The sequence below is a fragment of the Barbatula barbatula genome, assembly GCF_947034865.1.
Source record: "Barbatula barbatula genome assembly, chromosome: 9".
NCBI classification, from domain to species: domain Eukaryota; kingdom Metazoa; phylum Chordata; class Actinopteri; order Cypriniformes; family Nemacheilidae; genus Barbatula; species Barbatula barbatula.
Genome location: NC_136772.1, coordinates 12,543,366 through 12,567,232, shown reverse-complemented (window position 1 = coordinate 12,567,232; position 23,867 = coordinate 12,543,366). Strand labels below are relative to the sequence as shown.

Genomic DNA, 23,867 nt, shown 5'->3' with positions numbered 1-23,867 from the left:
AACGGAGCAAAATAAAAGTTAAAAATAAAGACTGATATACATAATTTGTGCAATACTGTTCAGTGTGTGTGTGAGTTATAGCAAATATTGAATAGTAAAAAGAAGCTTTATATGGTTTGCTTACTTTGTGTCGTGGTACTGGGAAAATCTGACATCTTCATCACGTGCTTAAGCTGGTTTTTGAAAGCCTGAAAAAACAACAGGAAAACTCAACTCTAAGTTTCTTGTCTGTCGAACTAACCATGTTGCACATATTATTTATAATGCATTCTCTATTTCTTTGTAGTACTTAAAATAGGACACACATAAAAATAAAAAATGTGACGTTCCAATCAAAGTCGAATGACTTATACAATGTACAAACAAATTATTTAACAATTACAAGCAATCAGAAACTACCTCCATCATTTCAAAATCTGTTGGGAACGCAACAAAGTTTATGTCCAGTTTGTTGCTGGAGTTCTTTTTGGCAAAGTCTGCCACAGCGTTCATCATGATTTCGGCAACCTCGTGTTTACGAAAGGACAGATTTCCAGTACCAATAGCTGGGAAGGAAATGGACTTGTATGCAGATACAGCGTACATCAAACAGTCAAAGACCACTTTGTGTAGAATCTAAAGACAAAAGGCACAGGCTGGTTACAGGCTGTCTCACCTCAGGTAAAAAGATTGTATGCATAGTGGTTGAAATCAAATATACCTGTTTGGCTCTTGTCCCAGACCTTTCTGCGCATACAGAGTGATAGACTTCTGCACAATTCAAGTTATGACCTTTAGTTACAAAAACATCACCACTTTTGGCATAGCGTGTCTTATTTCTGTAAAGCTCCTCTTGAATCTTATTGCCAGCTTTCTTTAAAATAGCTTTCGAAATAAGCCCAATAGACAAATCCAAGGTTTCTGAGATTGTGTTCACAATCACATCAACCTATGAAAGAAAAACAGTGAGAAGAAAGCAAGAATATCATAATCATGCATGTTTTTTTATTTATTTGATTATTTATTCATGCGTTTGAAGGTTTGTAAGTTAGTAGAGATTTTCTCAACCTTACCTCTTGGTCCTCAATTAACCCCTTTCTGAGATGCAGTTTTACATTTCCAAACTGCAAACTGTCGCATGAAGAGAAACTTGTGCTTTGGTCTCTGCCTTTGAGAGCTCCACTGTATGAGCCAGTGATGTCTGGCAGGCCCATACACTGCAGACAGGCTCGCTCCATTTCGTGGACCGTAGGATCATCATTATTAACAAGATTTATTTCTACAGTCCTGCCTTTAAATGCATTAACTTTACTGCACTCGTCTATAGCTTGCACAATTATGTTTGCACAGAGATCTCTGGGAAAATTGAAAAGCCCAGAACTCAGAGCAGGAATTGCAACAGATGAAAGATTTTCTAATTCAACTATTTGAAGGATGTTCTTAATAGTGTTATATAAGATGGGTGAGCATTGATGAATCTCCATCTGAGATGGATTTGAATGCAGACAGGGTCCCACTGCGTGTATGATTTTTTTACATGGGAGACTTCCAGAACCAGTGACTACAGCTGTACCAGTCTGCACTTTTCCCTGTTTTTTTATAATGTCATTGCTCCAATTCTGGATCATTGGTCCCCCAGCTTTACTCAGTGCTAGTGCAAGACCCCCTCCATGGTTTAGTCCCTCATTAGCAGCATTGACCACAGCATCTACCTTAAAACGTGTAAGGTCATCTTTCCAGACTGCTACTTTCACTCCACTGGGCAGCTGTTTGAAGTACCTCAATTCAGGAGCCGAAAGCTTACCTGCATTACTAACAGAGTCAGAGTCTTCCAGATTGTGAAAAATAGCCGTGCAACCAAATTTCATTTCAACAGCTTTGCAAAGTGCATCTCTACAACGTCTCAGAACATCACAATGCTCTGGAACCAGTGGGACGTGTGCTCTCTCACTCATGGTCTGCATTTTCCCTCAGGTCATGAACCTAATTCCTGGGTGAGAAAACAAACAATCACGAGCGAACTTGAAATGATGTGAGGCTTGAAATGTATAACAAACGATAACAACATAAAAAAGCAATCCCTTCCAAGGTACACAACTTCTGAAAAAATGACACCTCCTGCGCATGCTCACAGCTTGAATTAAATCATAGTATAAACACGTAAATGTTCTTTCTGCAACTCAAACACGAATGTATGGAAATTGGTTATTAAAGCAAGCGTATGCACGCGTAAGTATGCAGTCTGACTTAGTGTGCGCAGTTTTGACAAACTTTGGTAAAACTACACAAGTAGATTATCTTGTTGAAATTGGCTAACAAAGACGGTCGTCGAAGATAAAAAGAGAAAGCGAAAGAGACGTACAAACGACGATGTACTTAACGTTAAACCTAATGATTTACGATTGACTTGAAAAATAAACGTATCATCTCGCCCTTTAGAGACTTCTCGTACTTACCCAAACGTAAGTAAGCAAACTAACTGTAACTTCAGGTTAAACGTTTCGAGAAAATCCGTCTGAAGTCAGTAAACTGGTTTCTCCTGGATCTCGGTCTGTTTTTTGTTTCAGGAGGTTGGGGGAACTCCGCCTGTTGCTTTGCACAATTTGAAGAAATCAAAAGTGAAAGTTAAATAAAGTTAGTGGCGAATACACACTCAGTCACAGGACAGTCGATATGGCCGACGCGTATCCATACGCGCTCTGTGTGGAGGGCCAGTGGGACCCCAAAACTCCCAAAATAAAGAATAAACTGACCATCTACTTCCAAAGTAAGAAATCGGACGGAGGAGAAGATTGTTTGGTTGATGGCGATGATACTGACGGACGAAAAGCAACTGTGCGATTCAAAGACGAGGAAGGTAAAGTAACAACTAAATTCCGGCGTTTATCATTTTAAACATAGAAGTTACTATAAAGCGTTACGAGTACGTTTCTTAATTCATGGCGAAATCAAAATATGGAAAGTGTGGGTGGAGTCCGATAATCGAAACTTAAGTTTGCGTACACAAGACAGGAAAACGATGACTGTAACGATAATAAATCGTACGTTTACGTGTCTCTGTGTGCGCAGTGAGACAGCGAGTTCTGCAGAAAAACTCGCACGAGTTGAAGATTGGTCAACAAACATTTAAAATGACTGCGAGACTTCCGCCATCAGAAGCCTCCAGACCTGACGTGAGTATAACATGGCGGAAGGAGAAGAGTTATTAAACCTACGTTCTTTTGGGTAAAATCGAAACTGTATTCCTCAGGAATCGACGTCTTCGGCCAGCAAACCCTCATCAGGTGAGTCATTTAATTTGCTCTCTGCCCTCTGCTGGTCAAACCATGGCGGCCAGAACTGCATGCACACCCTCCCCACAACACTTGATTCTAAACTTTCGGTTATTGTTAATAGATTAACTGTAATAATTCACTATTCTTACATATTCACCACATAGAACCAATCCAACACTCTGTCGATTTGGAAATTACCAAAAGGAAGGCAGAACCGTGTTCAGTGCAGCAGCCTTCAACACTAGACCTCAAAAAGCCAAGGCTTTTGGGTCAGTGTCATTTCAAATTTAACCTTTTGAATATACAAATACACCAAGAAAAGTTAACCTCATATCAAAAAGTATTATTTGAGTTAAGCTTTTATTAGTCTGGTCGTTTTCGTGCTGTATATCTATAAATGGAGGTTGACGCTCAAGCTAAATATCTTGATATCTTCTGAAGTTACATGAAATGTATTACAGATGATACAAGCCCTATAATAGTTCTCAAAGTGAATAATGTTTTATATCCAGGTGAACTGAAGACTGAAGTGCAAAAGGAGGATGAGCCAATTGAGGAGGAAGAAGAAACCACCTGTAGACAAGCTGTTATTGAAAACATTCAAAATGTTTCTCAAGATTTTCTGGGAATGTTGGTTGAAAATGTGCTCAAGGCAAGTACTGCTGAGTCAAAAGACTTCAGTCTTGAAGTAATACCAGAGAGCAACTGTGCAGTGGTGACGTTCTCCAGCAACGAGGGTAAGACTCAGATTTTTACATTGTGCTAGGTGCATGTGGAAAATGCATAGTTTAAGAATGCTTGATTGTTAATCTTGTTTGCCCTATCACAAGGAAAATATTTTTCTACATACTAACATCAATATATCAAATCATTTAATATATTTGTTTGAAGAATATAGAATAAACCACTGTTAATATATTTCAATATATTTAATAATGCGTAAGGAATTGTAGCTTTTTATATACAGAAAAACATGATCACTTTGTTCCAAAGTATGTAAATGTATTATTTAATAAATAGCATTATGTTTTCCAGTATATTCCCCTATTTTTGTTTCTGAAGGGTGTATTTCTCCTTTGTGGTGACTCATGAAATTCTTATTTCGCAGGCCTACAAAACTTCACCATGCTCGGCTCAGGCAATACAATCATGAAAAAGAAAAACATGACTGTCCGATTACTTGAAATGACATCACAAGTGAAAGCCGAAGGTTTACCTCCCGGTACAAGTTCTGAAATCCTTTCGTTATATTTTGAAAGATTTGGGGAAGAGGATCATGTGGTTATGTTTGAAAACGAACAATCAGCAATAATCACTTTTAAAGATCCCAAAGGTACAAAGCACTTACATTTTATGCATTAGATTCATTTATTTTCTAAATATACATAAAATATAAAATGTTTCCTTTTGTAGATGCTTGCAAGGTCATTAATGTGCAACATAATCTTAAAAAGCAGCCATTCAGAGTACTGCCATACTATGAAACTTTGCAAACAGCTCTTTATGGTAAAAACAGACCCTGCCTGAGACTTCCAGAGGAATTAACTGAAAACATAGATCCAAATTTATGGGATCATCTTAACAAGAGCCAAAAATCTCTGGATGTGATAACCCAGGCTATGTCCACTTCTTTTTGCAAGCTGGATTTAAGCTCTCCAGCTGTCAGCATCACTCCTTTGCCTTGTCTTCTTCAGCAAGGCGGGCAAACAAGAAAACTCATCCAGACTTGGCGAGAAAACACCTCCACCGTGTTCTCAGCATCTATGTCTAACTTAAAATCCTTTGAGCTCCACATTCAAAAAGACGCATGGAGTGAAATAGAACCTGAAATAAAGAAAGCAGTAGCAGTGGCACCAGTCACACTCGTTCCCAAAGTACATCAGGGAGAAATGGCTGTAGTCGGCTTGAAAGAAGATGTGACCAGAATTGAGACCGTTCTTAAGGACATTGTTGAGACAGTCACTAAAAGAATCCAAAGGGAGAAGGGAAGTGTGACAGAAGAAATCGATATGTCTCCATCTATTCACAAGATTGTTTTCTGTGATGATGTGAAGCAGAAAATCTGTGACACATTTCCAGAACTGGAGATCAAATACCTTGCGCACAATCAAAAGCTAACACTCTATGGCCTAAAAACTGAAGTGCTGGAAATCAAAAATAAAATACTAGAGGATTTTCTTAGTTTAATCCGAAAACCAGTGGAACTACATCAATCTGTTTTAGACTTTCTCCAAAACAAGGACCTTGAGGAATTGAGCACAGCTTTTTTTTTAACCAAAAGGATCAATGTGGCATTGGAAGTTAAAGACGAAAGAGCCGTGCTAATTGGCAAAAAAGACATGGCTTTGAAGGACGGTGAGGAAATACTAAAAAAACAGCTGGGTTACCTGAGCTTTGATGTAGAAGATGCTGGTGTTTTGAGAAGATCAGATTGGCAAGACCTCGTCTCTAACATTAAAAACACAGAATCAAGGGTCACAATACAGACGACGGTCAACCAAGTGCTCATTTCTGGCTTTGTCCCGTTTATCAAAGACGCTGAAAAACAGTTACGTGATTTTGTTCAGGAAAAGTCTTGCATTGAGAAAAGCCTTAAGGCTCACAAGACTGTGATCATGTTCATACAAGATCATCAAACGCAAGACTGGTTTGAGGAAGTGAAAGGGAAAGTCAATGTGCAATTCAAAGATGAAAACATATTGGTCAGTGGGCCAAGATTTCATGTCTCTCACTATGTGCCCATGTTTGAGAAACTGCTCACATCTACACACCACTGCATCATGAAAATAGCTAAACCAGGAGCAAAGAAGTTCTTCAAAGAAAAAGAGTCTATGTATGTTCCATTAGCCAAGGCAAATATGGGTTGTTTGGTTCAGTTAATAGATGAGGACGATCACCACAGTCCAGTCAAATCAGTCATTAAGCATGTTTATCAATGTATAACACCGGATGGTGTGGAGATCACTGTTAACAAAGCGGACATGTGTACATTTCAAGCGGATGCGGTAGTCAGCGCTAGCAACGAGGCTCTCGTCCTGGATGGAGGATTATCTAAGGCGCTTTCTAAGGCTGATGCTAATCTTCAGGATGCCTGCAACCAGTATGTCACAAAGAGGAAGGTGACGGTTGGTGACGCTATCGTCTTGGACGCTGGCGGACACCTGAGATGCAAACACGTCATCTTTGCGTTAGCCCCGCAGTACAGCACTGCCAAACACCAGGAGGCAGTGGGTCTTCTGAAGAAAACTGTTAAAAAGAGTTTGAATCGGGCCGATCAGGAAAACTGCCAGTCTGTGGCGATCCCAGCCATCGGCTCTGGCGCGTTTCATTTTCCACCGGATCTTTGCACAGACACCATTGTGAAATCGATTAAAGAGTTCTGCGATTTTGTTGGGGACGGCGTTCTGAGGACCATACACCTGGTTGACAATAATGATGTAACAGTTCAGGCTTTTGAGGCTGCTGTCAAGAAAATCTATGGAGTTAATGCAGTTGGTCTGGGGGCAACTGGGGGCAGTTCAAGCAGCCAACAGCAAAGCCAAGCAAGTTCTTCTCAAAGTCTAGTCCACAGTACTGCATCCTCTCAAGGGGCATCGAAGAGTGTTCAAACAAAAGAAGGTTTAACCATCAGCCTTATGGAAACAAACATTGAGGACACCACCGTAAGTTTACTATTTGTTGTATGTTCATATCTGGTTTCTCTCTGATAGTATGCTGCACACATCTGGAAATGTTTTTCAAAAATGTATTTAAAAAAACATATACACTTCTGTCTGAACAATCAAGTGTAAATATGTTTCACTTTTTGTACAGATGGATGTTGTTGTAAACACTCTGAGCAGCGACTTGAATCTAGGTGTAGGAGCTGTTTCAAGTGCTATTCTGAAAGCTGCTGGTCCACAGCTTCAGGTTCTGCTCAATCAGCAAGCCACAGCCCCAGCAAACATTGGAGCAGTCATTGTTACAGTAGGTGCAAACCTAAAGAACAAAGAGGTGTTTCATGCAGTTGCACCGCACTGGAATCAGGGACAAGGCAATGAGCAGAAGGTATTGCTTAGTGATTGTTACCGGAAATTTCAGCATTAAAATATTTTCAAATGATTAAGGTTTTTGTGCTTATAAATGTTAATATATTAACAAAGAATGTCAAATGTCTTTCTTCTCTTTGAGCAGGTGCTGGAAAACATCATTGATGAATGTTTGAATCAGGCAGAGCAGCGTCAATGGAAGTCTATCGTATTCTCTGCTATTGGTACAGGAAATCTGGGATTTCCAAAACCACTGGTGATCTGCTCAATGCTGGAATCAGCTCTTAAGTTTAGCAGTAAAAGAAGTACAAAGAATGTGCAGGAAGTAGCATTTGCTCTTCACCCTAAAGATACACAAACAATTCAGGTACCTTACTTTCCCAAATTCAATGCTATGTGGATTTATGATGCTTTTGCATCGTTATTAATAATAATGCATGTCTTTTTTAATAGGTATTTACAGATGAGTTCAACAAGAAGTTTATGATCCAGGCTACCCCAGCCAATAACCCCACACAACAAAAGACCCCAGGTGCCCCAAACAAGAGATGCAGTGTTATAATTATATTTGATCTTTTTTGACATGTTAAATTATTTCTGTTATATTTGTTATACATCACAGGTCCCTTCTCAAAGGTCACAAGCAAATCTGGAATTTATGAGACTAAAGTGGGAGGGGTAACACTTCAGGTTCTATGTGGTGATATCACTGCTGAGAAAACAGATGTCATTGTGAACTCCACCTCTAAAGAGTTTACACTAAAATCAGGTAAAGTTAAATGATCTAAATGATCAAGTAAATGATGAGTTAGACTGTCATCTATACTCATGATTTTTCACTTGAAGTGGAAAATCTTTTAAGACTGAGATCATGTTCTCCATATTATAAACAAACATCTGATAAACATATATGATCAACATTAGTTATATTACAAAGGTTAAAGCCAAACTAAGACGTCTGCTGAATGGCATTCTTTAAGAAATCCTGCATGGAATGTCCACCATTCATAGGATATGATCATTTCAAGATATTTGGAAAATGTATTTGTGTGATCAGGGAAACTGTTTATTTAAAAACATTTCAAACTCTCAAGGTGTCTCAAAGGCTATTTTGGATAAGGCTGGTCCAAACGTAGAGGCAGAGTGTCAGCAACTTGGTAAGAAACATTTCTAAACAAAATGTTGTGATATTTAAATAATAAAAGTCATACTCGTAGATTAAATATAGATAAGAAAAATACTTTCATATGATCTGAAACTGAGAAATTTTGCACATTGAACTAAAAAGTTGTGTCTCATAAGTATGATCCATGTGCTTTTCCAGGATCCCAACCCAACCACGGACTGATAATGACACAAGCAGGAAATTTACTGTGCAAAAAGATAATTCACATTGCAGCACAAAGCAGTGCTGTTCATATCATTAAACAGGTTAAAAGGGCTCTGGAAAAATGTGCAAAGAGAAAGTTCACCTCCATTTCATTTCCAGCTATTGGTACAGGTGAGCTGGACAAATAGCAGAATATAAAACATGGATATCATTTTTATTTATTTATAGAAGCAAAATAGCATTCTTAGGTGATTGGCAACTGCCTATTTTTTCTCTTTTGAATATACAACAAATTTTACTTTAACTTCATCTTCCAAAAAATTTTGTACCTTTTGATTTATAAGTTTGAAGTCAAAATTGAAGTAAATTTTTTATTCAGGGACAATACACATTAATCATACATGGAAACAATTTAAAACGTGGCGGATTTAGCCAAAATGGGCTAAGAAAAATTTCAAGCATACAAAAAGGAAATCAAGCATACAAAATATTACATAACTATAATATTATCCACTCTAAAAATGTTGGGCTATTTTAACCCAGAGTTGGGTCTAAAATGGACAAACCCAACCGTTGGGTTATAAATAAATGCTGGGTTGTTTCAACCCATTGTTGGGTCAAATATAACCATACCCTGGCTTAATTTAACCCAACAGTTCAATTTTTGACCGAACAATTGGTTTAAATAACACAACATTTTTTAGAGCCTACTTATAGCTCTAAGAATGGCCACAATTTTTATTTGTCAGCATTTCTAGAGAAGCCGAATTGACTTTATAAAAAGGGATCACTTTGTTGAAACTCAGCTAAATTGTATGTTGTCAATCAGAATAACATTTTAAAAAATGTGATAAAGGATAACATAATTTTTCTTTTCTTAGGACAAGCAGGGCTATCTCCAGGTCAAGTAGCGGATTGCATGATGGATGCTGTGGTGGAAATGGTGGGACAGAATCCTCAGTCCCCTCTTAAGCTGATCCGAATAGTCATCTTCCAGGCTCCCATGCTCAATGACTTCTACAAGAGCATGAGCAATCGAGAATACACTGTCATACAACAGAAGGAAACTATTTACTCAAAAATTAAAAGTAAGAATCTCACACATAATAAACAAATTACACATAGTACGTCACAATTTGAGCTAAAGCAGAATGGTTTTAAAATTCATTGTCTTGCCGAGACCATTATACGTACGATCTAATTTTATGTTTTGTTTTGCAGCATATGTTTCTTCTGTCAAATTATTCTTGACTGGATCGTGGGAGAAAGAAATCAAACAACATGGCTGTAAGGACATTGTCATTGAAGGCATTAAAGTAGATCCAGCCTGTTTTTCTATCTGTGGCCCGACACAAACAGCAGTGGATAAAACAAAGGCGTTTCTAGAAGAATTTATCTCAAAGGACCAAGCATCCCAGAAAATCACTGACACAACAATTCTGAGCTTTTCAGACAAAGACCAACAGCGAATCCGAGATATGCAGATCGCCTTAGATGTATCTATAAGGCTGGAATACAAAGCCCAAAAAGATTCAGAGAGTTCCCCAGGAGAAGCCACACTCATAGTAGAAGGTCTCCCTCGAGATGTCCTAATAGCCTTTAAGGACATCCAAGACATGCTCAAAAGCGCCAAAGACGAGGAGATAATGAAGAAATACATTGAACATGCGAGTGAGCTTGTGGAATGGCAGTATGAACAGGGAGGTCAATATAAGACTTTTGATCAACGAATAAACTTTGAGTTGGAAAAGGCCCTGGATAGTGGAGCTGCAGACGTCAAGATCTCTTTTCAAGGCCAGGATTACCAGATCAAACTGCCTGAGGGTCCTGCAGTCAGTACCACCGGTGTCAACCAGATGAACATTAGACGCATTGACAAACTGAAAGGTATTGGGTGCATGGCATCATACATTGACAGAAAAGAAACAATAATAATTTGTTCTTCAACACAAGTTCTTCTATTTAAGATTAATAGATGTTATTTTCCACCAGCAACTGAAAGCATTCCACAGCATTGGGGTGCCATGAATCCTACACAGTTATTCGCAATATTCGCATTGAAAGCAGGAGATTCTGAATACAATGATGTCTTGGGATCCTTTCAGGCCACTTGTGCTAACTTCAATGTTTTGAAGGTGTGTACTATTAACATTTTTGTCATATTTGTCCACATATTCAACCAAAAACTGTGTCTTACGTCTTTACGTAGACATTTAGTACAATGCAATGAACGAAACAATAAAAAAATGGACAACACGTTACGCTCCTGTTTCCATCACAGATTGAACGAATCCAGAATCCTGGCATTTGGAGGAATTACCAGAATAACAAGAGTGTCATGGAGCAAAAGAACGGCCATCAAAACAACGAGAAAAGGCTGTTTCACGGAACCAATGAACAGACTATGAGTCATATCAATCAGAGGGGATTTAATCGCAGCTATGCAGGAAAAAATGGTAAAAGCAACATTAGTTTACAACAATACCAAAATAGCTACAATAATTACAAAGTTATATAGAACTTATATTATTTAATATAATAATATTGTAATAATATCTGATGAACATGTATTACTGTGATTTGCAGCTGCAGCATTTGGAAATGGGACTTACTTTGCCCTTAACGCAATCTATTCTGCAAACCCCACATACTCGGTGCCTAATGCTCAGGGACACAAGCACATGTACCTCTGCAGAGTGCTTACTGGAGATTACACTCAAGGACAGGCAGGGATGATTGACCCACCTCCAAAAACCCCCCCCACTGCTGATCTGTATGACACAGTTGTTGATAGGCCTGCTGCTCCGACCATCTTTGTAGTGTTCAGGGATGATAACGCTTACCCAGAGTATTTAATAACATTTAAATAGTCACTGGTGCACAGTAAATCTGAAGTGCCTTAACATATAAACTAAATCAGTTAAAAATCTGTCATTTAAAGGGCTGTAGATTTTGTGTAATAAGCAGTTTAACCGCACTGCTATTAATAAACTTTGTAACAATTCCTTTCAGAAGACTCACATCACTGCGAAGTATGCCAACCTTATTTAATATATCTGACCCAGACTGGGTTGAGTTGTTCTGATGTACTGTAGATTTATCTGAATTTCTGATGTGAATCTTTAGCTGTAACATTACACAAGTTTACACTAAGATACAATAGCACTTCAAATAAAAGTTTACACATCTTGAAATGTTTTATTGTAATTTCTTAAAGGTACACCCCGGTCTATATACATATTACTCAACAAAGAACTGTTCAAATACTTTAAGAATCCAGACAAGGCAGTTACCTTATTTGTTAAAATAAAAAAGCTAGCTCAAACAAGTTTGCAAACAAGATGGGGGCTGGTGCATAATAATATGAAGTATTTATTATTATTTAATAGTAATAACATAAGTCAAATTGTGTTTAGTGAACATAAAAGCATCTTCAAAAATGTAAAAAGCCACATTTTTAAAAAAGATTTTTTGACAAAGGCCAGAGGAGATCAGCTAGGTACTAAATGATGATGTCTACTCGTCTTATTTACAAATAGAAAAATAAATCCGTCCAGTTAAATGTTTGATTTCTATATTTTCTGTACAGATATGCTTTAAACAACAAAAATGTAGACACAATTATATAGGTTGGTTGAAAAGTCAGTTTTTGGAAATATAATTGAGCAACCATACACTACATGACATAGATATTTATGAAAAAATGTGCTTTGGTACCCAAATTATATTTATATTTAATCTAAGATAACATTTAACAACAACAAAATCAACCTATCTAAACTAAACCTGCCCCTAATGTGACCTGGAGCATCATGAGAGAAGACCCGTTGACTTGGGAATTACTGTACATATTAAATCAGCACTTCCATCCTCAATCTTCGCCACTGATATAATTTAGTGTCAAATAAGATGGTTTCGTGTGGGTCATTTTCAACAAAAGGACGAGAAAGACGCAATACACATTTCTCATGTAAGGGTCAACATTACTGTATGTGTCCTGTCTGTTGTCCACTACCATTATATGGATGTGTTCTTATCGTGAGGGAAAGGTCAAATGTGAAAACACAAAAACAACAATATAATATTAATAAGGACAGCTGTTTAGTTACTTTGTGACTACAAGTTGACATCAGTTTATTAGTTTGTCTTCTTGAGCCCAGGGAGAGTAAGTTCATACCTGTTTGATCAGGAAGACAAAAGTTATACATGAACATGTGAAAGCATACACGCAAACATAAAAAAACGTAAGACTGCTTTCCTTACCATTCTGTGGAACCCTTGGCCAGGTCGATTTCAGACAAATCAATCAAAACCTTTAGAAAGAAAAATGTTGCAAAATAAATATCATGATTATTGTTATCTTATAACACATACACTAAAGTATTCACTACATATTATTTATGTATCTATTCCTCTACTCCTTTTTCAACATTTGATTACAGTTAACTTTAATATTTACAATGTAATAACATTGATAACATTGTAATAACATAATGATTTTAATATGTTAGTCCATAGTTGCCTTAAATATGTATGTATCACATTGCCTATCCACTTACCATTCCAATCTCCTTTCGCTCTCTTTTGTGAAGCATTCTATTGTTTTTTACCGCAACATCCAGCTTTCTGCTTCTAGCTTCCTCGAGTGACACAGAAAACTCAAACCTGAAAGGAAAAGGTTTCCGAGCGTTAAAACAGATACAAGAGATGGGTGGTTAACAGTTTACAAAACACACTTACATCTCACTGAAGTCAGGGTCCACAGACTTCTTTTTCACTTTGGTACGTTTGCGATGCTTCCACGTTTGATCGGGCAGCAGATACATGCGGACGTATGTATCAGAGCCGCTCTCACTACAGGCGAACAGGTCCCTATAGAGCCATGAGTAAACAGATCAGTTTGTATTAATCTGTAAACTACGTGTAAAAATAACTCAAAATAGCATCTTCTCTCACCTGCACGAGTTGACTATCACTATAAGTCGCTTCCTTAAGGAGGCATAACGCAATGTCAGGTCGATTTGTCCAAAGCTGCCCTGATGATTAATGATGGCCCTGTAATGATCACATTTATTGATCGATGAAATCATATTAGTCTATTCAAACCCAAGGATTTCAAGGTTTTTCACGTTCAATAAAATAAAAACACCTGATCATACATACTCTGGATAACGGGCATTATCCGACAGATCAAAGCGAGATGAAGCTATGGAGTTCTCGGACAGGAGGCTGTGGGAATCATATCGACGCATTGGACCGGGTGTATAAGGCTCGGACAACCTTCCCTCTGTGGCCGCTAAAGTGCTTCGTCCGTATGCTGGATACTCCCCTTGGAGATCCTTAGCTGGGCTGGCCGCTACAGGTACAGTCTGTGTACTTGAGAGCGGGATAGATGAAACTGGCATTTTTTCTTTCTGCTCATTTTGTACAGTCTGAGTGAGAATTTGTGAGGATGAGGCCTTTGGCTGAGTCTTAAGGGTTGGAGGGACAACTTGTGGCTGTAGTTTCTCATGCGTAAGAATCTAGTTGGGAGGAAACAGATGTGTAGTCATTATTGGCATACCAAAATAAAACATATTCATTAAATATTACAGTCACCATTATATATTACAGTCACCATTTGTTTCTCAAAGGTGTACAAACTTTCTTACTTATTAAAAAGGTTTTACATATAAGGGAAATTAGTTCATGCACACTGTGAGGCCATATTATACAAAATAAATTAAGAATGTGTATAAGAATAATTATGTATGGGACCGGGGAGCTCCACTGAACAAACAAAATGGTTTCACTTTTCACCATCTGTTTGTTGTAGCTGTTATAATATATTATGTCATATAATATTTTACTCTAAACAATAGGTTTGGAAAACTTTTCATTATCCTAAAAAAAGTTATGTATTTGTCTGAAATCGGTTTTATAGACAAAAATTTTATTTTACAAACATAGATCTTTCTCTCATTACATTTCATTTAGTAAAAACAATTCCGAATGGAATAACTGAAGAAAGAACAGCCAAAAGAGCTAGAATAGATGGGTATTCCTAAAATATTGTTTAGAAAGCATCTCAGGTGAAACCTCAAGAAGAAACTTGATAAAAGTTTTCATAATTTCTTTTGTTCCCCATCGTTCCCCTTGATTTGTTTCATAACAATGATAGTATAAACTTGATTTAGTATCATTCTCAAATGTGGATTCTAAAACTATGCATTTCTTAAGACAAAGACTTCAGTCGTATATGCAAAATGAACGTGAGATCAAGCTAACAAGTTCTACAATATAATTTCTTACCTGGTCATCTCATGGGCAAAGACATGCCAAGATTATGCAAATGAATATAACACTGTTATTGGTCACTCTTGCTCACAGAATAAAGAGATCATAGCTGAATGCATTTCAAAGCATTTTCACAGTGGCATCGTAAACTGTAAACTTTTGCTTTGTGTGTCACTCCATTCGTGCAGCAGAAATGAATGTTTTTTTAGTTCACTCACCCTGAGAACAGCTTTCATCTTGATCTGGCTATTGGCTCCTGAGCGCTCAAGCTGGAAGCACTGATCTAGCGTCATTTCAGACATATTGAGCAGGCGGACCAGAGGCACAGTGAGTTTGCCCAGTAAGTTTTTCTTCTCATTTTCTTTTACCTGAGAGAGACAGAAGCATTTTATATCTAATACTATGAGGCAGACACTGAAAACATGCCAGCCCATCATTTACCCTTGTTATTTAGTGCTGTTTGTTATTAGTCTTTAACTTGTTGAACTAAAGAAGTATCCTTTTTATTTACAGTAAATCACAAGTTACTTTGAATACAGGTTTACCTCAACGTTCAACACCTGCCGGTTCACATTGTGGACAAAGAATACGAAGCATTCATCATAAACAGGGTCTTTTGAGGAAAACACGACCTGTGGAAAAATCACTCCAGCTTTTAATATCTGAGGCACTGCGTATAGGAACTGGAGAATATTACAATATTCCTATATAATGACATACCTTGCTTTTCTGACATTGTTGATCTACAGTAAACTCTACATATGAGTTTGGGTCGCTGGTTTTTCTGGTGAGCTACAAATTAGAATGAACACGGTGTAAACAAATGTCATCATTTGTCACTTTTGTGACATATTTTTACACACTTGGGAATCTGTGCAATACAGTTTGCAATTACACTGTGTGAGATGTTTATGCACATGATCTGAACTGAAGAAAACTCAGCTATATTCATCCAACAACCTACCAGGTGTTTGAATAACAGGAGTTTGAGCCACTGACATTGATGGAATATAATAAATAATAAACTATAAGAACATGAAGTTGGTGTTTTACCATTTAATTTGCATGAGGACATTTTCATAGTCAAGCGAGTGGTGTAAACCAGTTTGACAGGTCGTAATGATACAGAGTAGCAGAAACTAAAACATGAGACTTGACCTTATCTGGTTGAAAGTTAAAATAGTTTGATGCAATCTCTGGAATGTACCATTTCACTACAAAATGGCTGAAGACATTCCAAGCACATGAAGCAGAGGGCATTAGAGGAAATAATGCTAAATATTTGTCATGTATTTAGTGCAGCTCAACAATAAACCTGCTTTGAGGCTTGCTGTCTGCTTCCAAAAGTAAAAAACAAAACTAAAGCTTTTTCAGAGAACGTCACAACAACCACAGGCCTGTCAAGATATGTATTTATTTAACCAGAGCCGTTGAGAGAGTCGTGACAACGGATGTTCAAAATGTCCATGTGTCACGCGATTCCTAAAGACTTACGTCTTTAAATGGTTTAAAAGTTTGTCACAATCGGTATGATTAGCCACAGCTCCATTCGTAGTGACTTCCGGGAACTATCAAGAGCCTACATGAACCGCCATTGCTGTGAAAAAAATGTACCATTGGAGTCAACGCAACTCTCTCTCTCTCAATGGCTCTGGCCTTAACATGACTCTCTAGAATAATTGGTTCCGATTGGTTAATCATGTCACTACCCACTCTGGTCTTCCGAAAAAACATTGCACATCTGGACAACTATACCATAGCTAAACATTTTACATAAAAAAAAACTAATAAAATGAATACCTCAAATAAATATTTTGTGTTCTTCTTTAAAGAAATAAAGTCTTCTGTAATTAATAGCGAAATTGTGTTTAGGACTCATAATTGGAAAAGTAGCCAAAATGTCATGTTTAAAATTACCTTTCTTATTAAAACAGAATGAAAAAGGACTGCAATTGTGTAGAATAGATTACTTCAGGCCACTTCTTACCAGACTCTCTTTGGCTGGTTTTCCATGCTTCTCATTGTGGGTGAACTCTCGCTGGTCTTTCTGAAGGCAAACGTAATAGAAATAAAAGTAGACAATAAAAACTGAGAAAAACATATTTTCTCACATAGTGTTCGTGGTATTAGAGGCGGACAGACTCACAGGCAGTTTGGAGGCACTGTCTAGGTATACAGCAAGCATTGCACAAGCAAGGCCATCGTAGGTCTAAAAGGTTTAAATAAATGAGATATTAAAGACATTAGAATTAGATCCACTACTGCTTTGATTTATTTGTTCATTGGTTCATCTATACAGAGTATATTTTCAAACAAAATGAGAACTATTTTAACAACATTTTTAACCATCAGGCATGAAATTATAAATCAATGCAAGCAAGTAAACAATAAAAATGCAATGAATGCCAGATTACCTCATTTAATAGTTCTTGCTTTGTGTGTAGAGACAGCCATTGCAGTTTCAAATGTATTTCACCACTCTCGATATCCTCCAAGTCTAACCACTGTAAAATACAAATAAAAATCTTTCATTCAACGTGGGCCAATAATGTTTTGATAGCAACTTTCTTCAAAATATCGATTTGACTTTTGAAAGAAATGAGTAAATTAAATTCTATCACGTATCATAATCTACATATGGAAACAACTTGGTATTACCCTGATATAAAACGTGGCCATATCAATGTATGCAGAATAGAACAGTACGACGTCGACTTAATCCAAGTGTGTCTATAGACTTTGATCAAAGCTCACCTTATCAATCTCTCTCTCTCTTTTCACATCCCCACAATCCAGACTGTACCTGTGGCAGACAATCCAACATATCACACATCACATGTTTTCAAAATGCTAACCATCATTTCCACAAAAATGCTTACAAAGACTTTCTGCCCTTTAAAGGGTTACTTCACCCAAAAATGATCTGTCATCATTTACTCACATTCGAGTTGTTCCAAGTGTTTATAAAAGTATTTGTTCTGATGAATATAGAGAAAGATATTTGTTAGAATGCTGATGACAGGTCAGATTGTGCCCCCATTGACTACCATAGCAGGAAAAAATACAATGGTAGTCAAAAGTGCCCCAGAACTGTTTGCTGTCCCACATTCTTCAAAATGTATTTTTTCTTCAACAAAACAAAAAAATTATAAAGCAATTTTTTCTACTATGAGAGTCAATGGGCGCAGGATCTGTTTGGTTATAAGCATTCATCCAAAAATCTTTCTCTATGATCATCAGAACAAAGAAATGTATACAGATTGTGAACAACTAGAAGGTAAGTAAATGATGAAAAAATTGTCCTTTTTGGGTGAAGTATCCCTTTAATTTGCATCTCATACCATACCTTCCCAAAAAGTCATCAGCATCCGTGTCTTCGTCAAACAATTCCACCTCTAATTCTTGTCCAGGGGCTTCATGGATAACAAACTATTCAAAGCAAATAAAGTTGGGAAGTCTTAGCATTTCTTATTTCTTATGTGAAACAAGCTGTGTTTGTACAGGACAGATGAATTGAGGGGCCTCAAAATGACATCAGCGGCTACCTCATAAACTTCCTTCCAGCATGGATTCAAGGTCTCTTTGATGGTCTTCGTTTTGAACTGTTTGTTTCCAACCCTTAGCAGAGTATATGGATCTGACTTGCCCTTCACTAGTCCCAGCATGTGTGAGTCTTTGGCTACAAGTTTCCGTGCCTCCAAAACATGCACCCGTACTACACCCTAAAGATATCGGCAGAAGAACAACGATCACACGGTGTTAATGATGCACTATAACAGTGATTATTACAGGCTTTGTCTGAAATGAAAACGCTGTGAATAAATCAGTCATGGTCTTACTCGAGGCAGTGGAAACCTCATTTGGTCAACCTTGACTTGATCGATCAATGGGAAGCACATCCGATTGGGCAAAACCATGAGAGAGGCGATGATGTCCACAATAGCTGATTCTGATATATGGCTAGAGAGGAAACAAAGATTTAGGTTTACTGCTAGACTTGGGGTGGCAAGGGTATAACTTTGTGTCAGGAGTATAACACTATATATTTTCAAGGGACACGACTACTTTAGACATAAATATATTTTAGATGCTTTAATTCCCAACACACAATTCCCACAGTGTTGTGATATTCCATAGCTTTGAGGAGTATATTCTAACATTTGAAAAAAAAGTGTAAATATTTAGCTGTATCTGTCATAGATTAAAAAGATTTGAGAGCATAGGTTTTGTATACACAGAACTTGTATGACAACATTTCCTGTTTTCAAAGCTTTTCTGAAAGTATTGGGTGGCTCTACGCAGCTCATTCTGTCTCCATTATTTGTTTAGGCCCTGTAGCTTTATTTTGACCTAGTTGCTCATGCTGGTAGAATCATGTTATGATTCTTACTGCTGTCTTACTAGCACAAAGCAAATGCATGTTAATATAACTGACTGCAAACTTAAGTAATAGCATATATTCTTTCAATATAAATATTTTATTACCCAACAGTTATTATCGGTGTAAAAAACTTTAATATTCTCGTTTCTGCCTTTTAAGGTTGATCTATTGACAGAAATGCAATATAATATACATAACTGTATTCAGATGTGTATAAAACCTTACATTAATAAGTGTTATGTTTTTATGGCCTTGAATGAGCTATTTCTATCTACATTCAGCACGGGTCCACTTACTTGGAATTCACCATGTTGTTTCTACAATAGCCATAAATTAACAAACTGCTCCACGAAGCACATTTCGTAATATGTTATCTCCTTCGGCAAAGAAGCGAAAACGGGACAATATCTTAGCCATGTGTCAGCCAATGCTGTGTGCTGTGAGAAACAAGTCCTGTTTAAATTTCATAAGGTACCTGAATGCTGGACTATCCAAAACATTAGTCATCCCGGTCCAATTAACTTGCAGAGCCTAAAAATGTAATTTTAAACACAACAGAAAAGTTATTGATAACAAACGTATTATATATTGGTTGTATTTTACTTAATATAACCAATTGTATACAATATTTATACTTACTGGTCGACGAATGAAAAACATGGTGACTCCACCTACAAGGGGTGACTGGCCAATCAGAGGCTCAAGAATTACACGTAGCATCCCCTGAAGCTGAAAGAAAGGTGAAAAGATATATTTTTCTTGATTTACCTTGCTATGTGGTCAAAATGCTCGGTTTCACATACAAGGCTTAAGGCTAGACTCAGACTTAACTGAAAATGTAACCTGAAATATTATTAAATATGTCCGTGTCATGATGCAGTCCAGTAATGTTTTTTCTGCTGCATTTATATTAAAAGGACTTCAATATTAACCACACTAATCCTGGCTTAAGCTAAGCCTTAAGTGTGAAACCAGGGTCCGCATTCTTAAAGCTTCTAAGAATCCTCTAAGGAAGTTAATTTAACTTAAAAACTTCTACGTAGGAGTCTTAGCTTAAAAACGATTGAGGACCAATCTGAGACCAAATCTGTACAAAACTGTTATCTTCGTGAGGAGACAGGGCTTACCACGTTGCTATATATGACACAGTCTTTTAAAGACTGTGATTGGTTGGTTAGCCAGCCAAGAAGGAAAACAAGAATTATATGGTCATTATACTTAAACTTTATACTTTACTTCACTGTTTTACCCTACTCACGCACACGCACATATATACTTTATTTTTTTTTTTTTTTACCAGGCTGTTAACGTCAACGTATTTGATAGAAAATGAACCATGACACAATAAGTTTCTGTAATTGCTGTTATTATTTGTGTGATCCCTATAGAAGGTTCTACAAAACCAAATCATCTCTGCTGCATATTGGCATTTTTCCAGTTGGCTAATATGTTAATGTAGTGATAATTTATTTTTCTGGCACCATGGCATTTCTGCGTCTCTTGGAGAAGTTAGCGTGTCTCTAATAGTCGGTCACACACATGAACCCTGCACGATGAAATGTCTTGTGTCTTATTAAAGCACTGTCATTCAATTTTATTTTATAGCGCTTTTACAATTTGCATTGCATCAAAGCAGCTGTACAAGAAAAACAAAACCACGAAAAACAAAACCAAGAAAAACAAAAATTTAACACACAAAAAGGATAAAGAAAATAAATCGGATATAGCTTAAAAGTAATATGGAAATTGTCATGCATTGCAACACTTTCTCACTTTTCGTGTTTTGTTCATTTTCTCTGCTGTTAAAAACTCCTAAGTCCTCCTCACTACTCCTAATAATTTTGTTGTATGTGTCTATTTATATGTATATTTTGTATCTTTATTTACCATACCGTTAATGTCATACTAAAGGTATTTGATAAGAAATTAACAGCAATACATCAATGTTCTGAAAGTGCTGTCGTAATTCTTCTTTGATCACTTGGACGGAACCCCTTTGGACGGAACCAAATCATCTCTGCTGCGTACTTTGCATTTTGTCCAGTTGCTAGTTCATGTAGTGATTTCTATGGCATTTCTTGGCTACGTCTCTAATAAGATCGGTCAAAAACAATGTGTTTTGTCCATTTTCTCTGCTGCTTATGAAACTATTAAGCCTCTTAAAAGTCCTCCTCGCTACTGCTAACAATTTTGGACCTTGAGAGCTCTTTTAAGGGTTAAGATTTATGAATGACTTTTTTCTTTTCTAGGGTCTTTTCTGTCATTTTAAGGGGAAACGCCCACATTTCTAAGAATTTTTATCACAAGGAGCAACTCCTTCCACTAAGACTTTTCATGAATACGGGCCCAGGCCTTTATATCTTAAAGGTATACAGGTTGTAATAATTGTGTGACACACTTATGTATCCAAACAGGCTGCTGGAAACCAAACTAAAATACATGAAATACAAGCTTCAAGGTTTAAGTTTGAAATGTTCATTGACCAACCTGAAGCCCTTTGACTCCTACTTTGATACCTGGTTTAACTTCAGCATCAATGTTCACATCAGCCTCATACCTAGATGAAAGAAAAACATTGCACTTAGATGATGTATCGATGCTTAAAGCGGCACACTTGTACATTTAGGGACTGTCATTGAACTACATACAGTACGATCAGATAATTTAAAGAACACCACAGTTATATATTAGGTAGAAAGAGATGAAAATGGAAATGAGAGTGAGCTTACATGATGTAGAAGTCAAGAATGACCTCTCTTGTGTCCAGCTCATGTGTGTACACACGAACCCCTGTAACAGTTGGTGCCTGAAACACAAACAGACAGTTTCAATTAATACAATGACTCAACAATCTTGTGACCCTACAGGTATTGGGACATTTACATTTCATTTACATTTATTTATTTAGCTGCTGCTTGTATCCAAAGCAACTTACAAATGAGATAGCATTTAACACGTATGAGCCAACAGTATACAAAGGTGTATTTACAAATAGGAAAAGGAAGCTAGCAGGAAGGACAACACCAGAATTTACAGATATTTCACTAAGCCTTCGCGTCACTACATAAATCTTACCTTCTGTCCCATGTGGACTTTAGTAAATGCGAATGTCTTCAAATGATTGCTGGAATTTCTTACAGAGGGCTGAATATTTTCAATGAGAAGCTTTTCCGTGTACATTCCAAAAAATGGCCATGCCTGCTGAATAATCTGCAATGAAAAAACACTTTTAGAGAGATGTTGTTAAAAAAAAGTGTAAACTGTCAGGCAAGCACATTTATTTAACAAAGGTTGAAGATCACATTTTACCTTGTTGATCCAAGCAGCCTTCTCAACATCTCCAAAGTTAATCTATTGAGAAAAAGAAATAAAAGTTATACACATTTTAAGAGCATTTGATGTGCCGTGGATGCCCATTGCCTGTCATTTACATCAAGATGAACCGATAAGATCACATGATGTGAAATTCTTTTAGAGGGCAGGAAATAAGCAGCCAAACCACTTGAGGCAGTTTTGAAATAGGGATTTTTTTTATAGCATTAACGTTTGGGAACTGCAATATAAAACTGCATTATTCTTCAGAGTGAATTGCGTGGCGGTGCATTTCAAATATTTCTTTCGATCCTACATCTTTATTAAAGGGTGTGAAGGTTTCTCCTGTCATAAACAATCTTGTAAGTCTCTTAAAAGGGCTGGGCATCCTAATTAAGAAACTCATGTTGACACCTATGTGTGTGATGTTCCCAAAGCAACAGAACAAATGCCACACCTCTGACAATTGCCAACAACTTATTGTTTGGATACTAAGCAATGTGTTAAGCACAACTTGGAGAGGCTTTACAAATATTACTTATTTCACCACACTGACCTAATCTTCATGGTTTTAAATAACATTATTCGTATCCAGGTTAAGTGCATCATCAAACACCTTTGTTAAAGCAATACAACCCACCCAAGCTGGCATGTCCATGGCCTTCATTTCAGTTTTGATGACGTCCTTCTCGTTTTCCAAGAAATCAATGGCCGTGTCGAGCCTCTGGTCTTTCCATTTGCGGTTCTTTTTCCACATGGTCCACATCAGCATGCTGAGAAGAATCCAGCTGATACTCAGTCCAAGAGATCCGGTCATATATACGGGATAACACACGACAATCGCTCTCACCATGAACATCAGAAACTCCGTTAACATCTTACTGACGTCGCTTGAACTGAGACCCTCATCAGTAGTGGAGGGCGCTTGACCCTCGACCACCGCAGCACTCATGTTTACAGAAGCTGATTAAATGCCTCGAACAAGTGCAAGCGAGAGTCTGAATCGATCAGGGACGCATCGCCTTCCCTTCGTTCGTTGTGTGTTTGTTTTCGATTTCACATTAAATCACTCAAAAACGTCAAAACCCGCCATCGATCCGGAAAGGTAAACAAAACATTCACCGAGACGCGCACAGCATCATCGCAGGTGACCCGTTGCCTTTAGGTTATCTCACTTAACGCAATCCGCAAATTGTGATTTTGGAGGTTCGGGACGCTCTCTCTGACAGATTTTATGAACTTCCGTGTTCCCCCATCCATTGCCTTTTTTTACCTGGCACGGAGGT

The 23,867-nt window shown here is 37.4% G+C and overlaps 3 protein-coding genes across 10 annotated transcripts in view; 1 reads left to right on the top strand and 2 right to left on the bottom strand.

The window, feature by feature from the left end:
• parp9 (poly(ADP-ribose) polymerase family member 9) overlaps positions 1 to 3,317 on the bottom strand; it is a 5,670-nt gene extending 2,353 nt beyond the window's left edge. Inside the window, exons 1-6 of one of the 6 annotated variants that reach the window (XM_079463931.1) lie at positions 3,195 to 3,293; positions 2,436 to 2,571; positions 1,053 to 1,969; positions 701 to 928; positions 400 to 615; positions 125 to 188 (exon numbers count right to left, since the gene is read on the bottom strand). In XM_079463931.1, coding sequence (XP_079320057.1) covers positions 125 to 188; positions 400 to 615; positions 701 to 928; positions 1,053 to 1,943 — 1,399 coding nt within the window. In that variant the 5' untranslated portion in view covers positions 1,944 to 1,969; positions 2,436 to 2,571; positions 3,195 to 3,293. The other 5 variants (XM_079463936.1, XM_079463933.1, XM_079463935.1 and 2 more) reach the window with 5 other exon arrangements.
• Positions 2,110 to 11,803, top strand: parp14rs1 (poly(ADP-ribose) polymerase family member 14-related sequence 1). Of its 3 annotated transcripts, none has more exons than XM_079463928.1 (18): positions 2,110 to 2,441; positions 2,547 to 2,836; positions 3,049 to 3,152; positions 3,230 to 3,263; positions 3,767 to 3,991; positions 4,363 to 4,587; positions 4,668 to 6,916; positions 7,068 to 7,301; positions 7,428 to 7,649; positions 7,736 to 7,814; positions 7,905 to 8,051; positions 8,377 to 8,439; positions 8,607 to 8,783; positions 9,494 to 9,700; positions 9,834 to 10,499; positions 10,605 to 10,747; positions 10,894 to 11,068; positions 11,199 to 11,803. In XM_079463928.1, exons 2-18 carry the CDS (start codon positions 2,653 to 2,655, stop codon positions 11,480 to 11,482), a joined length of 5,418 nt encoding a protein of 1,805 aa, XP_079320054.1. In that variant the 5' UTR covers positions 2,110 to 2,441; positions 2,547 to 2,652; the 3' UTR covers positions 11,483 to 11,803. The 3 variants fall into 3 exon arrangements, with proteins under 3 accessions (XP_079320054.1, XP_079320053.1, XP_079320055.1); XM_079463927.1 differs by lacking the exon at positions 2,110 to 2,441 and adding an exon at positions 3,419 to 3,523 and having other exon boundaries at positions 2,514 to 2,836; XM_079463929.1 differs by lacking the exons at positions 2,110 to 2,441; positions 2,547 to 2,836 and having other exon boundaries at positions 2,985 to 3,152.
• On the bottom strand, positions 11,786 to 23,867 carry esyt3 (extended synaptotagmin-like protein 3). The gene is made up of 23 exons (XM_079463930.1): positions 23,222 to 23,867; positions 22,579 to 22,620; positions 22,345 to 22,479; positions 21,999 to 22,075; positions 21,757 to 21,826; positions 19,909 to 19,998; positions 19,745 to 19,800; positions 18,728 to 18,848; positions 18,434 to 18,610; positions 18,235 to 18,317; positions 17,643 to 17,691; positions 17,303 to 17,392; positions 17,035 to 17,097; positions 16,876 to 16,935; positions 15,609 to 15,680; positions 15,434 to 15,520; positions 15,107 to 15,256; positions 13,776 to 14,134; positions 13,569 to 13,667; positions 13,353 to 13,484; positions 13,172 to 13,277; positions 12,876 to 12,925; positions 11,786 to 12,789 (listed from the first exon to the last, which is right to left on the bottom strand). The coding sequence occupies exons 1-23, from the start codon at positions 23,531 to 23,533 to the stop codon at positions 12,750 to 12,752; spliced, it is 2,520 nt and encodes an 839-aa protein (XP_079320056.1). The 5' UTR covers positions 23,534 to 23,867; the 3' UTR covers positions 11,786 to 12,749.